This window comes from Streptopelia decaocto, assembly GCF_964273445.1.
Source record: "Streptopelia decaocto genome assembly, chromosome: Z".
NCBI classification, from domain to species: Eukaryota; Metazoa; Chordata; class Aves; order Columbiformes; family Columbidae; genus Streptopelia; species Streptopelia decaocto.
In genome coordinates, this window is record NC_138657.1 from 70,642,797 (window position 1) to 70,659,528 (window position 16,732).

The 16,732-nt window shown below is 42.0% G+C and overlaps 1 protein-coding gene across 3 annotated transcripts in view; it reads left to right on the forward strand.

Moving 5' to 3' along the window:
- SLC1A1 (solute carrier family 1 member 1) overlaps window positions 1–16,732 on the forward strand; it is a 61,330-nt gene that overhangs the window by 12,112 nt on the left and 32,486 nt on the right. The window contains exons 1-2 of one of the 3 annotated variants that reach the window (XM_082075783.1): window positions 4,426–4,498; window positions 4,592–4,732. The exons of 1 other annotated variant lie outside the window; for it this stretch is intronic. In XM_082075783.1, coding sequence (XP_081931909.1) covers window positions 4,678–4,732 — 55 coding nt within the window. In that variant the 5' untranslated portion in view covers window positions 4,426–4,498; window positions 4,592–4,677. Of the gene's footprint in view, window positions 1–4,425; window positions 4,499–4,591; window positions 4,733–16,732 lie in introns of those variants that run through there. One more of the 3 variants, XM_082075781.1, reaches the window with a different exon arrangement.

Here is a 16,732-nt window from a genome sequence, read left to right on the forward strand (position 1 = left end):
ACAGCATATAATGTGAAATTATGAAGAGCTTAATCACTTCATTAATAGAGCAATTCATGTTGCTACAGTACAATTAAACAATCTCAGGTTTGAACCATGAGATGAGCCCATATTTTTCCTTCTTTCAATGCCATAACAAAGCAGAATTCCTATAACTCCCTCAGTGTCTATCAGTATTAGCCAGAATCACTAACTCTGTTCCAGGAAATGGAGTTTCTGCATGCTGGACTTATATAAAACCAGGAAAAATAAATCCCACATTTTTTCAAAGAGGAACATGGTATAATTTAGAACAGATCATTTTACAAAATAGATGTTTGTTCTCCAGAAATATATACTGGGTTTATTTTCTTATTGTCTTTATTCCTAAGGATTATTCCCATAATAAAGTCAGTGGGAGCTGAAGGTGGTGCGCAGTTTCTGCAGTGTAATGCACAGTGGTGGAGTGAGAACTCCTCACCAGTTAACACTCTGCATCCCATGTTGTCATCCATGAGTAAAACAACATATTAGGGAATTCTGCCTGTTAGATAACAATTTTACCTGGTTTGTATTCTCTTTCAGTGAGAAATAGAACTAGGCATATCTATGTGTGGACTTCAGTTATTTGTTTCTAAATCGTGAGTTGTTTTACCTGTAAGTGAGCATGAAGAATGTAAGAGTGCATTGTGTCTTGCTATGTTGTTATCAAAAATGTAATCAACTTCTGAAGAGCATCTAACCCACAACAGTGACAACATAAAGCAAGTAGCTGCAGTCGCTTCATACTGCCTGTCCTAAACAGATTCAGCTACTCAGGGGTTCTGAGTTTTCAAATTCAAGATCTGAATTGTGTTGACCCCACATAATTCTGCATAAAAGCCTTCAGGATTCAGCCATCACTCCTGAAAAACTGTAAACAGTCTCCACGTTTGGTTGCTCAGGTGGCTGCTGAGAGGACACCACATTTTTATGAGTTTACAATAGCTGTAGGACGATCTGGGACACTCCCCATTGTGCTTGTATGGATGACTCCAGAGATTATGGAATTTGTTTGAACAAGGTGTGTGTTTTTTTTTTTCTTACTCATCTCCAAATCTGTCATGAACTGCAGTACAGTACCTGAAGAAGAATGTACTAGTCCTATAGTTGTTCCCAGGCAAATAATTTGCCTTTTCTCATAGACTACACTACCGAAACAACATCAATACGCAAAAAAGACATACTTTAGATGTAGTGCAGATTGTGATAAATGAGTGTTCACCAGATACCCAAATGTCACTGAGTTAACTTTGCAGATATGCAGAACCTACAGCATAATGATCTCCCAAGACACATTTTACCTAATTTCTGTGGTTCACTCAGTGCTCACACGTACACAGACCAGACCAGACCAGGCTGGTTCTGCCTCCTTGTTACACACAGCCATCTTCTGGGCCATGGAGAGCCTCAGGCTTTGCAAATGTGATGGATCGAGTGCTGCACGCAGTGCAGTCAGTTGCAGGTTCTGTCCCCTGCAGCACCTCCTGCTCCCCTTTCCCTGGGTAACACAACAAAAAAATGGGTCATCTCTTACAGATGAAGCATGTGTTCCCTCTGGCTTTATATGCTGGGCCTCCTGGGGCTGCCTGAAAGATGGGTGCAAACAGATCTCTCATTTTCAATTAGTTTCTTTCACTCTGTTTTTCTTCTCTTCTTCTTACCCTCACTCCTCACTTCTCTTAGTCTTCACTTATGGCCTTTCTTTGGAGGATTTTCTGTTGGTTATCAAGCTTGTAAAAGGACTGTTTGCTACCTGGGGGAGTAGTGCCAATGAGTCAAGACATGAGCTGTTTCACATGGGCTCAGGCAAGAGAAGTGTCCTGTAGCCTCTTCATGCATTTCGGTCCCAGGGACCCAGACTACACCTTCTGCATCGGTGTCAATGGCTGATGGGAGGGAAAATGTAGACACCATGCTGTACAGCATGTGCTGTACTGTGCACAGTTGCAAGGAGATATTTCCCTTAGAAAATTAAAGACATAGGACTGTACTGTTTTTTCCACCTTCATTCTTCCCTTTTGCTCAGTATTGCAGAAATCTGAGCTTCAGGCAGCACATGCCATTGGGCTGTAAGCAGAGGATTGCTCTTGTGGTGAAAATTGTAACCTAACTCAGCCACGTGGGCGAGAAGGAAAAGCAAAGAAAAACAATTTAGCAGGGACAAGAAGGTGAAGTGGTGGAAACTGAGGAAAGACAACAAGCAGAAAAAGAGATGTATTTCTCTTTTGAAAAAGCAGAAATAATTTATTCCATAAATGAAAAAAGAGAAAGGAAAAGAAAGGAAAAATTCTAATACCATAGAATAGATAGAAAGTCATAGAATAGTTTGGGTTGGAATGCACTTTCAAAGCTCATCTAGTCCAACCCCCATGATATGAGCAGGTACACCTTCTGCTAGACCAGGTTGCTCAGAGTCCCATCCAGCCTGGCCTTGAATGTTTCCAGGGATGAGGCATCAACCATTTCTCTGGGCAACCTGTTCCAGTGCCTCGCCACTCTGATAGTGGCACCTTATATCTAATCTAAATCTACCCACTTTCAGTTTATAACCATTACCCCTTGTCTTGCTGCAGTTTAAGCATGTGCCTACTCTTAAATCGTGTGAATAGTCTGAAGACATGGAGATTACTTGTATGCTTAGATTCAGCTATTTACACTGACGTTTTCAGGATCAAAGCCATAGCAAGTTACTTCAATACATGCAGCCATTTTACAAACAGAGTTTTACCTTTCTTGGTCTTATCTTAAAGTGCAGACTAATAATTTTCGACACATTTAGTTCAGTCACTAGATTAGAAATAGACGTCATTGTGTCTTATCATTCAGTGGTCAAGGGCATTTACATAATATTGCAAGTGTCTTCAAAGCTATTAAGATTCAAGATTGTTGCAAGGAATTTAAAATGTGTTCACTGCCACAGGTGACACCTAAATCAGAAATCTTAATGGTTGCTTAGAGCAACCTATTTGCCTTCATTTTTCTTCTCCTTATTAACAGTAAAGACTGATTTAATTATCTGCTTCTGTTTTCTTTTAGCTTGTTTTACCATGTGCAGATAGAGCACAGAAAAGATAGTTTGTTATCTTTTTGTGCTCCCAGAGGCAAATTCTGTGAAGATAACTCATAGTTTACATTTCTGCATCAAGCAACATCCAGATAGCAGAGCTATCAGAAACCACAACCATGGTGAATCTTTAGGGAGGATTTTTGCAAAAATCCTTACTTTCTGGAAGAGAATGTTAATGAGTTTCTTCTTTAGTAGATCATCGGATATGGGATCCCTGTCTGTTTCCTTCAATATCAACAATATGGATCGATTGTCTGTTGATTGCCTAAATCTGGTTTTGAACCTGCTGGTATTGTCTGCCTCCACAACTTTATTAAAATAAGGAATGTACCCTATAAGCCTGTGTCCTCAAACTTTACACCAGCTTCTTGAGCAGTATAAAACCCTGCAAGTTTACATGAGCCACTGAGGCTGGTCAAGGTCGACTGGAACAAATTCTTGTGCTGTTGTAACAAATCTGAAAAATACACACCACTGGTGTCACTAAAATACCAAGGGGTGTAAATAATTCCATTAATTTCAGTGAAGCTATTCATGTGGATTAGACCTTTCAGCACTCAGTAATGAAGGGTTCTGAGTTGCCGTGTCTCTCACAGAATCCAGTTAGAAATTGGATCTCTTGATGCTCAGTTTAGCCAGGACTGAAGCATTACAAAGTTTGTACATGAAAAAACAGTTGTAACGGCTTCTAAACACTGACAAACACGTTTCATTTGATAGCCATGTTAAAATGAAAAATAAAGGTATTGCCAGTCAAGCTGAAGTAATTAGTCTTTTGGTCTATGATTTATTTTCTTTTGGTCAAAGTCTTACCTGTGATTTTTCTCAGAAGCTAGAACTATCCAATAATTTATATAATCCAAAGATAAGAGGAAGTAAAAAGGTACCTTGTGCAATGGCTCAAACATGGATTATATTTACAATCTGGTATTTTGTATGTTGGTCATGTAGTGGAATGAGTGTGAAATATGATGAGTGTATTTTTGTTGAAAAATTCCCTGGTAGTCACAGTCTTTCTAATTATGTAGTGCAGCAATGAGTGAAAGTATTGCTACTGGGCAGACATATTTTTGCCAGTACAAATTATCTAAAATATTTATATCAATCATATAACTTTCTCTAAACTTCAGTAGTGTTTATATATTACATTAGTTTCTTTAATGCCAGTTATGGGTCTTCCAGAGCTAGTTAAAACAGGTGAAAAGTCACTGCTGAGCTGGACTGATAATGAGAGGGCATAATCAAGATTATTCCAAAGACATATCTAAAGACATCCTCCAAGTTCAGAACTGTATGTGTTATTACTGCTCCCATCATCAGTATATAGAACAGAAGAGGAAACTTCTTTTTCTGATTTGCTTTAGAAGTTCCACCATGGCCGTAAAAATGTGCCTCTTGCTTGCTCTTTTGGTATTACTGTTTTTCTCCTATTTTTCCTTCTTTTCCCCCATGTCTCTACTATAAATTACTGCTAATTTCTGTCACCTTTTTATGTGCCTTTAGGTATTGGAGTCGGCGTGCTGGTACGGGAATATGGCAAACTGTCTAACCTGGATAAATTCTACTTTTCCTTTCCTGGTGAACTGCTGATGAGAATGCTCAAACTCATCATTCTGCCATTAATCATTTCAAGTATGATCACAGGTATGACTGGAAATGTACTATTAGCTGATGGGATTATCATTGTGGTTTAGTTTCCTTTCTAAAAGAAATAACCTTTAAAAACAATTTGATGTAACTCTATAATGAAAAGTAGAGATTGCATATGTTTAGATTAAGCTTTTCTATATATAATGAGAATAGGTTTGGAGGGATTAGCACCATTATCTGGTAATTAAGTTATAAAGAGCTGTCGGATAATAACTTAGATGTTTGTAAATTCTTCTATCTCTTTCTCACTGTTTTCAGGAGTGGCTCAATCCGTTGCAAATTGCAAGCCTAAAGCTGTAACTGCATATTTTCATGTACTGATTTAACCGTTGTAGGTAGTCTCATGCTGCCATTTCACAAGAAAAGGATAGCTGATCTCATAGTTTACTGTAATAAAAAGAGGAGATTCCTCACCTACACTTCCCTGGTCCCAACAGACTCCCATGAGGCACCTTGCATGAGCTCTGCCATTTGCTGAATCCTTCTGTGAGTCCATTCAATTCACTGACATGACAGAAAACTATGAATTAGGGAAAACTAAACAAATAGGTCAGTTTGGTATGCTTGGTTCAAAGGAGTTTTGGGGAAGTGCAAGAGAGTGTGGAGGCAGTGTGGCCATGAGGGGTTTGTGGAGAGAAGAGCAAAGCTTCCCTCTTTCGGAAGAAACAAGAAAGCTGTTGGCTGGAACCCTGCCATGGCATACCAGATTTGCTAACAGCTCACCCAGTAGGAAAGATGTGAAAGATTTGCCAGAGAGAGCCCAAAGCAAAGAGACAGAACTGGATGTCAAATGGCTTCTCTGGAAAAAAGCCAAAAAAAACCCCAAAAAATCCCCAAACCAAACAAACTTGTCTTTATTCTTTAAGCCTTTACTGGGCAAACAGGGGTTGTGACTATCCTATTTTTGCTTCCTACTATGAATCAGGACACGTTTGTCACTATGCTGTCCCCTTTTGTCTTCATAAACCTCTATTTTGGGAATGTATTAATGTCCAGGTGTTTATTATTTGGTTGGATGGTCATGGGAATACATCAGACATTTGACTGCAGCAAAGGAGAGCATGTTGTGATCAGAAAACGAAAGGGGAATTTTGATCGTGCTACAGAAGTGCTTTCAAGGATAGGGTAGTGAATACAAACTCCCAAGCTCCACAAAGTTAACAGCCAAAAATATTACTAATTTCAGCAGTGCACCCCAAAGTGGGTCTATGACAGGAAGAGCCTAGGGAACCTGCCAAGGCCTTTGGGGCATATCCGTAATGCAGGGTGAAAGGAACCCACTGTTAGAGTTGAAGTGGGGAATGTCAAGAGCTGCAAGACGGAGACATCCAGAAAGGAAAGCTACAAAGAGGCAGATTGAGAAATGGCACCAGAAAATAATTGAGGGCTCTGTCCAAAGGAATGGAGATGAAACCATTCTTAATACATAAAGGAGAGAAGAACAAGGAGAGGAATAAAAAAAGGGCTTGGTGTTTTAATAAATAGACAAAACACCAGCATTTTTATATAGACTATGTCACTCACAGGTTCCTTTGCAAAACAAGTTTGAGGCTCTGCAAGTGGAACCAAACAACAATATTGAAGAAGGCGGTTCAGCTAAGTTGGAGATGTTGCAGAGTTTAAGTTGATCTGCACCGTTAATCAAAATTGCTGCTATAGAGAAAAAAAGGTGGGTTGTTGTCATAGGAGACTCCATTCTAAAGGTAACAGAAGGCTCTTTGTGCAGACTGGACCCACTTCTTAGGGCAGTCTGCTGCCTCCCTAGGGCCAGAGTTAAAGGTGTGAAGAGAAAACTTCTTGCCCTAAAGACCTCAGATTATTATCTTCTACTAATGTTTCAGGTAGGCAGCAATGAGACTGCAGTAGGAAACCCAAAGGCAATCAAAAGGGACTTCAGGGCCTTGGGATGACTGGCTAAGGGATCAGGAGCACAAGCAGTGTCAGGATGACCATGAGCCAGCACTGTGCCCTTGTGGCCAAGAAGGCCAATGGCATCCTGGGGTGTATTACAAGGCGGGTGGTTAGTAGGTCAAGAGAGATTCTCCTTCCCCTCTACTCTGCCCTGGTGAGACCCCATCTGGAATATTGTGTCCAGTTCTGGGCTCCTCAGTTCCAGAAGGACAGGGAACTTCTGGAGAGAGTCCAGTGCAGGGCAAGGAAGATGATTAAGGGAGTGGAGCATCTCCCTTATGAGGAAAGGCTGAGGGAGCTGGGTCTCTTTAGCTTGGAGAAGAGGAAACTGAGGGGTGACCTTATTAATGTTTATAAATATGTCAAGGGTGAGTGTCATGAGGATGGAGCCAGGCTCTTCTGGGTGACAACCAATGGTAGGACAAGGGCTAATGGGTTCGAAATGGAACACAAGAGGAACACATTCCTGTATGATGTAGTTGCCATCAGTAGATGACTCCCACAACTGGAGTGCTGCATTGGATGGCCGTAAACTCCTCAGAAGGGATAGGTGAGGAAGGAGAGCAGGCGAGGCAGGCCTGTATGTTAGGTAGTGTTTTGATTGTCTGGAGCTTGACAAAGGAAATGGTAGCTTGATGAGTGTTTGTGGATATGAATCTGATGGAAGGCCAACACATCAGATAATCCTGGTGGGCGTTTGTTACAGACCACCCTACCAGGATGAAGAGGCAGACAAAATATTCTGCAGGCAGTTGATGAATTATTTTGCAGGCAGCTAGGAGAAGTGTCATGATGGTTAGCTCTTGTTCTCAATGGCGACTTCAACTTAGCACATGTCTGCTGAAAATATAATACAGCAGAGAGGAAGCAGTCTAGGAGACTCCTGAAGTGCATGGAAGACAACTTCCTGACACAGCTGGTCGGTGAGACAGCTAGGGAAGGTGCCCCATTGGACCTGTTGTTTGTGAACAGAGAAGGACTCACAGGTAATGGGTTGGATGGAGGTGGCCTTGGGCATAGCAATTATGAAGTTACTCAGTTTTCTGTCCTTGGAAAAGTAAGGAGGATTGTCAGCAGAACTGCTACCTTGGGCTTCCGAAAGGGCAGACTCTGGCCTGTTTGTGAGGCTGGTTGGCAGAGTCCCTAACTAATAGCTGATTGGATTATACAATTCTGCACAAGCTCTAATATTAAACAAAATGTATCTATATTATAGCAGACTTGCTGACTCTTTTCTTCACTAGACAGTCTTTCTTTTGTTTTTCCCAAGGTTGTACAGAGTCACGTAAGACACATAGGCTGCTCGACTCTTGCTCTCTTGCTAGATATATAGACCTCAGAGGCCTGTTCAGTTCAATTCCATACAATGTCCATTAACTTCAAGAAAATCACTCAAATCTCCCACAGCCTTGGGCATAGCGATTATGAAGTTACTCAGTTTTCTGTTCTTGGAGAAGTAAGGAGGATTGTCAGCAGAACTGCTACCTTGAACTTCCGAAAGGCAGACTCTGACCTGTTTGTGAGGCTGGTTGGCAGAGTCCCTTGGGAGGCAGTCCCAAAGGACAAAGGAGTCCAGGAAGGCTGGTCGCTCTTCAAGAAGGAAATCTTAGAGGCTCAGGAGCAGGCTGTCCCTGTGTGCCGAAAGATAAGCCGGTGGGTAAGAAGCCCAGCCTGGCTGAAGAGAGAGCTTTGGCTGGAACTTGGAAATAAAAGGAGAATATATGACTTTGGAAGAAGGGACAGGCTACTCAAGAAGATTACAAGGATGGCGTGAAGTTATGCAGGAAGAAAATTAGAAGGGCCAAAGGCCAACTAGACCTGAGCATAGCTACAACAGTAAAAGGGAACAAAAGTACTTCTATAAATACATCAGCAACAAAAGGAGGGTTCAGGAGAATCTTTGCCCGCTGGTGGATGCAGGAGGTGACAGAAGATGAGGGAAAGGCTGAGGTACTAAATGCTTTAGTTGCCTCAGTCTGTAATAGTCAGAAGAGTTGTGCTCCAGGTACCCAGCTCCCTGAGCTGGAAGACAGGGATAGGGAGCAGAATGAAGCCCAAATAATCCAAGGGGAAATGGTTAGTGACCTGCTGCACCACTTAGATACACACGAGTCCATGGGGCCAGATGGGATCCACCCAGGGGTGCTGAGAGAGCTGGTGGAGGTGCTCACCAAGCCACTTCTCATCATTTCTCAGCAGCCCTGGCTAACTGGGGAGATCCCAGTTGACTGGAGGTTCACAAATGTGACGCCCATCTACAAGAAGGGCTGGAAGGAGGATCCAGGGAATTACAGGCCTGTCAGTCTGACCTCAGTGCCGACAAAAGTCATGGAGCAGATCATGCTGAGTGCCACCACACGGCATATACAAGACAACCAAGCAATCAGGTCAAGTCAGTACAGGTTTATGAAAGGCAGGTCCTGCTTGACCAACCTGATCTCCTTCTATGACAGGGTGACCCACTTAGTGAATGAGGGAACGTGGATGTTCTGTGGATGTACTTAGTACTTAGACCTTAGTAAAGCCTTTGACTCTGTTTCCCACAGCATTCTCCTGGAGAAACTGACTGCTCATGGCTTGGATGAGTGTGGTCTTCACTGGGTAAAGAACTGGCCAGATGGCCCAAAGAGTTGTGGTGAATGGAGCCAGATCCAGTTGGCAGCTGCTCGTGAATGATGTTCCCCAGGAATCAGTATTGGGGCCAGTTCTACTTAATGTCTTTATCAGTGATCTGGATGAGGGGATTGACTGCACCCTCAGTAAGTCTGCAGATGACAACAAATTGGGTGGAAGTGTTGATCTGCTGGAGGGAAGGAAGGCTATAAAAAGGGATCTGGACCAGCTCACTCATTGGGCTGAGGCCAGGTGCGTCAGTTGCTTCAACAAGGCCAAGTGCCAGGTCCTGCACTTGGCTCACAACAACCCCAGGCAGTGCTACAGGCTTGGGGAAGAGTGTCTGGAAAGCTGCCTGGTGGAGAAGGGTCTGGGGGTGTTGGTCAACAGCTGGCTGAACATGAGCCAGCAGTGTGCCTAGATGGCCAAGAAGGTCAACAGCATCCTGGCTTGTATCAGGAATAGTGTGGCCAGTAGGACCAGGGCAGTGATTGTGCCACTGTACTCAGCACTGGTGAGGCTGCACCTTGAATCCTGTGTTCAGTTTTGGGCCCCTCACCACAAGAGAGACATTGAGGTGCTGGAGAGAGTTCAGAGAAGGGCAGCAAAACTGGTGAGGGCTCTAGAGCAGAAGTCTGATGAGGAGCGGTTGAGAGAACTGGGGCTGTTCAGCCTTAAGAAAAGGAGGCTGAGGGGAGACCTTATCGCCTAAAACTGTCAGAAAGAAGGCTGTAGCATGGAGGGTGTTGGTCTCTTCTCAGAAGTAGCAAGTGATAGGATGAGAAGAAATGACCTCAGGTTATGCCAGAGAAGGTTCAGATTGTATATCAGAAGCAATTTCTTCACCGAAAGTGTTGTCAGGCATTGGAACAGGCTGCCCAGGAAACTGGTGGAATCACTATCCCTGGAGGTGTTTGTAAGACTTGTAGATGAGGTTCTTAGAGACATGGTTTAGTGTCAGAGTTTGTTTATGGTTGGATTCAATGATCTTGAGGGTCTCTTCCAACCTAAATGATTCTTTCATTCTATGAATGAGACAGAAGCAAAGGAAAACTGAACTCTACTTTTATCATGTTGAACTTGATTCTGTGACAGGAGATTCAGGAAAAGCTGCCAAGATCAGACTAATACATTTTCTTGCTTTCAAACAAGCTTTTATTTGTGAGTGAAGCTGGGCCTGTGTCTCAGAAATAAATGATATAATTAGCATAACCATGAAATGAATTATTTATTAAATGTATTCCTGTCTAGCGTTTGTGAGGGCAAGCAAGAATCCTGCTGTTAAAAATATGATGCTGCTATTTAATGTTTAACATTCCAGTATGAGTAAACTGCACTTTGTAACTACTAACATGAGCTTGGATTTTAAAGGTTGCAGATTGCAGGAGTGAAATCCGTATCCAGAGATGAGAACAAGATGCTCTGATTCTGACTTTGGCATATCCAATTTACATAGAAAAGAAGGACTTGGTTTTTCTACACTTCTATGTTAGGTTTTAGGCAGGAAAAACAAATGATAAAAAGCCATAGAATATGTAGAGTTCTGCTGCTCTTGAAGACAAAAGCACTAGCTGTCTGTGTGCAAATAATGCTGAAATGTGTGGAAAGCAAATGGACCAGGCATGTCTGTGCATGCTGATTTTCACTGTTCACCTGCATTCTTCTTTAGGATGTTGGTAAGATAATTTGTGTCTTGTAAAAGAAATATGATAACCTTCTAAACATCAGAAAGACACATCCCAATTAAATAAGTAAGCCTGTGTATAATCCTAAAGCACACTAGTAATTTTTCCTCTTTCACACAGTCATATAGAATGGTTGAGGTTGGAAGGGGCCTCTTGAGACCTTCTAGTAGAAACCCTCCTGCTCAAGCCGAGTCAGCTAGAGCAGGTTGTGCTGGACCATGTCCAGTCAGGTTTTGAGTATCTTCAAGCATGGAGACTCCACAGCCTTTTACTGCAATGTGTTTGACCAACCTCACAGTAAAACAGTGTTTTCCTGTTCAGGAAAAAATTTAATATTTTTTAAATTTTGCCTGTTGCCTCTTGTGTCCAGGCACCACTGAGAGGAACCTGGCTCTTTCTTCTTCTTTCCCCCATTATGTATTTATACACATGAATAAGATCCCCCCAAGCCTTCTCTTCTCAAGGCAGAACAGTCCCAGCTCTCTCAGACTCTTGTCACATGAGAGATGCTCCAATCCCTTAATCATCTCTAGGGCTCTTCACTGGGCTTGCTTCAGTAAGTCTGTCTCTTTCTTTTACTGGGAACCCAGATCTGGGCACAGTACTCCAGGTGTGGCCTCACTGGTGTTGTGTTTAGGGAAAAGATCACCTCCCTCTACACGCTGGCAGTGCTTCTCATAATGCAGCCCAGGAAGCTTTTGGCTGCCTTTGCTATAAGTTGTTACTGTCTTATGATCAGTTTGTTGTTCAGCAGGACCCTCAGGTTCTTCTCTGCAGAGCTGGTTTCCAGCCAGTCACCCTCCAGCACATGCTGGTGCCTTGTATTATTCCTCCTCAGCTGTAGAGCTTTGCATTTATCTTTGTTGATCTTCATGATACAGCCACTCCTCTCAGTTTTGTACCATCTTCAAACATGCTGAAGTAGTGCTCTGCTCCATCATCTGGGTCATTGATGAAGATGTTAAACAGTATTGACCCCAGTAGTGATCTCTGGGCTATATCAGTAGTGACTTGCCTCCAACCATACTTGTGCTGGTGATCACAAACTTCTGGGCCTGGCAATTCAGCCAGTTTTCAGTTCATCTCACTGTACAGTTATCTAACCTGTTCTTCTGTCAGTTTTTCTGTGAGGATGTTATGGGAGTCAGTGTCAAAAGCCTTACTAAACTCAAGGTAGACGACATGACCTCTTTGCAATTCTGAATTTTAGCAGTGAAGCAAAAGTCACACTTTCAAAAAATACTCTTAGGAATAGAACAAGGAGGGGAATTAAAAATTTTTGGGGGATCCAGGATGTGTCTTCAACTATGTGTGTAAAGAAGGAGACACCTCACTATTAGTGGCAAGGGCACATCTCTCTGCATTTGGCTGTGAACCTTCCCTGGAATGAGACACAGAAGTATTTTCCTCAAAAGTAACCTCAACCTCAGCACCACAACCTGCTTGCTGGCTATTTTTGGTGAGTTCAGATGTGTTCTGAGTATGCCTGTCTCCTCAGGATTTGCATATTGTGCAGACCCATATAGGGCTTTTATCCAGTGGTCACAGCTGTCAGACCTGTGTACATGTTCACATGCTCAGCAGCAGACATTTAGGGCCGTGATACATATGAAATTACTGCAGTGAAACTAATGACACCACCTCAGCTGGGCCTGAATGACTGTCGTCTTAGTTCACAAGCTAAGGGGATGCTCCTTAGCTCACCATGAGAGACAGTTAAACATTAAGTCATGTTATTGTGCTTTTGCTGCAGGCTAGGAGTGTGCATAGAGACAATTGCAGTGCCTCATTTGGTATAATTGTAACCAGACCATAGTGCTGGGTCCAAAGGCGTCTAGGAAGTTTTGATGCCTACAGGAGGCTATGTTGTGAATGTATGTCATGTCAAAACACTGGATTTTGGTGACTGGTAACATTTTTGCACAAGAATCACCAAGACCTCAGTCTCGCCTCTATGCCCAGCAAGATCATGGAGCAGATACTCCTGGAAATTGTGCTGAGGCATATGGAAAATAAGGTGGTGATTTGTGACAGCGAACGTGACTTCATTAAGGGCAAATTGTGCTTGACAAATTCAGTAGCCTTCTACAACAGAATTATAGTGTTGGTGGATAAGGGAAGAACAACTGACTTCATCTGCCTGGACTTGTGCAAAGCATTTGACACTGTCCCACACAACATCCTTCTCTCTAGATTGGATAGACAGGGATTTGGCAGATGGACCACTTGGTAGGTAAGGAATTGGCTGGATGGTCACACTCAAAGAGTTGCAGTCAACGGCCCAGTGTGGAGACCCTGACGAGTGGCATTCCTCAGGGGTCGGTAGTGGGACCAGAGGTCTTTAACTCTTCTAGGATTAGAATGCCTTAAAAGATAATGTTGCATCCTGAAAACCATCAATTTATACATATGCTTTGGAGACAGTGAGCTATGCACAAATATATGTCCCACGACCCAAATCCCTGTCCACTTGGACATAATGTTATAAATCCAGCCCACACCATCACTCCATGGGATTCCAGGAGTTTCTGCAAAATTTAAACTATTATTAATTTCAACTTGTTGGAGGAAATCCTGTCATCGTGGAAAAACTCTCATTGACTTTTTCATTTACAACAGGAACACACTTAGTCTGACTATTTCAAATTGAAAAGGCAAAATTCTCCCTCCTTGGTTAAATGCAGGGTTTTGTAGAATGTGGTTTTCCTTTTCAAACCTAGTTCCCCAGAGTGGAAGGCATTTTTTACATACTTATTTTCTATAGCATATGAGTTGCACTTTCTGGAATTTTTCCACTGACCTGCCTGAAGGCTGAACTGTAACCTAGTATGAAAAACTAATGTCAGCACTAAGCATTAATTTGTTTGGAAAAATTTTAAAAGGATGGTTAATAGGTCCTTGCTTAGGGAACAGAAGAGTCTGAGTAGTGCCATGCTCTTTTAAATTATTCTTAGTCTACCTAAGACCTGAATTTTAATTGTTCTCATCTCATAATAATATTAATGGGTGGCAGATATAAGTTTAATTTACTCTGACCCATAAGCCCACCACTGATAATTCAGTTCTTTTGTATCTCCATGAGATTTCTATCCCTCAAAATAGCTAATAGTACACTAATGCATCATTCATGTGAAGGAATTATTAGTATTTTCTGTTTCCTGCTATAGTGGTATGGGAAAACTGAAAATGAAAATCAAAAACCTAGAGTTTTAGTCAAGACAATTGCTATGACATCCGGAACTACAGCTATACTGAGTGTAATACTTCACGCTCCAAATCCACTTCTGTGAAATAATGCTCTAAAAGAAGAAATTATTAGGCAAAGACCAAAAATATATTATTTTTAGGTGCCCTGTAGAGAGAAAGAATTGAGTGGAATCTCTTGTATAATTTCTGGGAGTTTTGAGGCTTAAATATCATCATTCTGGGCATACCTAAAAGCCTATAAAATGTCTTTGAAATCTTCAAAATTCACCATTGTAATTTCATTCAGAGAATTGTGCAGTATATTTCATTGCATGCCTGCATACTGAGCAGACCAGTCCCCACGATTAGCCTTCTTTTTAATGGACTGAGATTCACAGGGTATGTAATGGCAGTAAATGTTTGCAAATCTGTTTTCTGTCTGGGTCACAACAGGACATAGGCTGGAGATGACTGTTTTCCTGGACAGTTGTTCTCCTGTGCTTGGGTACGAGCTGCATGCCCAGCCTGCAGGTCACTAATGAACACCAAGTATCTGGCCTTCTCTCCTGCACCTGGGTCCCACGTTAGTCGCTAGTGTCAGGAGGTCTGGATCTCACCCAACACTCCCTGCCCTCTAGACACCACCAAGCACCATGGTTCTGCTTCTCATCTTGCTTCAGTTAGTCCTTGTAAACTGGGCTTATTTCAGACTGCCTGTATCATTGATTTTTCAAACCACAGGCCATGGACCATGATATGGTCTTTCTTTGAGGCTAGAATGTTTTCTGTAAAAAAAATCCCCTAGAAGGTGGCATCTTGTATCTGATGAATGACCTTTCTTTGATCATGTTGTGAGGGTTACCCATAAATGCCAGAAATCTTAGCTGTGTAGCAGCAGTCATGTCTGTTGTGTTTTCTGCATCATGCTTCTGGTTAAAAGATGTGACACATAACACAGCAGGTCCATGTCTCAGCTCTCAAAATTGATGACATGATTTTATCAGCTCTTCAACATCTGTTTTAAGTTCTACAATAACCTCTCCCTCATTTATCTTTTCTCCCTGGTGAAACATTAATAAAGCTTTTCCATATTTTTCTGACCTTCCCTGTACTTCCAGTCTTCACAGGCATCTCCGAAGAGGCTAGAACAGATGCATGGGAGCTTCCTGGCTCTTGCATTTGTGCAGGGTCATCTACGAGGAACACCAAAATTCCTTAAAGCAATTGATGAGGTATTTATAGGTTGCACACTGCATACCTCAGGAACAGTGAAATAAAGACAATATCAGTTGCTTCTCTAATAGCAGCTGTCTGTGAGCTGTAAGTACAATATCTGCCTTGCTGTGAGTCTGCTGATGCTCCAGCTGCTACATTTCCCTGTCTGTAGAAATAAACTCTTCCTTAACTCCTTTGATTACTGCTTCGGCACTGTCCGAAGCATACTGCCGGTTCCACCTTTCCCAATACCAACAGCACAGTCTTTTATTTGCACTTCTTGTTCATAGTACAAGGATAATGATTCTACAACAAATCTAGTTTATTCCAGCTGACAATGGCCTGTTACAACTGTGTGAGGCAGAAAAACATCCCACTAAAGTACTTTGGCCATGTGACTTTTCCAATTTGCAGAGACCATTAGGTTCTCTGTGGAAAAAGTGTGTTGAATCACGGCTGATGGATAGGTATGTTGAATAGGCTATTTGTTTTTTTCCATTGTTCAAAATTAAAGTGTCAGTTTCCTACCTTGGATCTATGTTTGGGAAGTTACTAGTTTGCTTTATCACAATGCTTTATCACAGAGTTTGGTGAATGGAGACTAGAAGTACAAAATGGAATACAAAAGGCTGGAATGAAGTGAGAAAAAAATCTAAGTAGAGTATTAATCCAATTGTTCTGATTTCTCATGTTTATCTTTGAAATTCAGAACAGTTCAAACTTAAACAACCCTTTTTTTTTTTTTTTGTCCACTCTTAGTAATTTAAGTTAAAGCACACTGAGGCTGTGCCTTTGCTCAGGAATGGACCTGCCGGTTCCATTAGAGGTAAAACATCCAGAGATTTGAAGTACTGTAAAAGAGCACAGATAAGGAAATGGCAAGAGAACAAATCTATTTTATTTCCTAAAATGCAGGGATTCCAACTCAGTTTTCCTTTGGTATCACCATTCCTGGGTGGTAACTCACCTTGTCTCTTAGTGTTGCGTATGTTATGCAAAGAACAGAAAATGTTAAATTACTGTTAATGAGTTTTGCTGTCATTTGTACAGAGGAATGGTGGAGGTCCTGTCCCTGCTGTCCATGTGCAGTCATTGGGGCAGGGAGGACTGCAGAGTAATGGGCTATTAATGGACAAGGCTTTGTGCCCATCCTCTTCAGATTACTTCTGTCACAGTCACCTACTCCTTTCCCATCAATATCAGTTGACCTTATGCAACTGAGACAGCCTCTACATTATTTAAGGTTTTAAATTATAGTAATAAAATTTTGAAGTGCACTTCTAGTTCATGGAGCATGATTACCACCAGCTCTCAAGGGCAAAGAGCCCCAACACAACAGCCGCTCTGCAGCATCGGCAGTCACTGCCTCCAGTCCCAGCCGTGT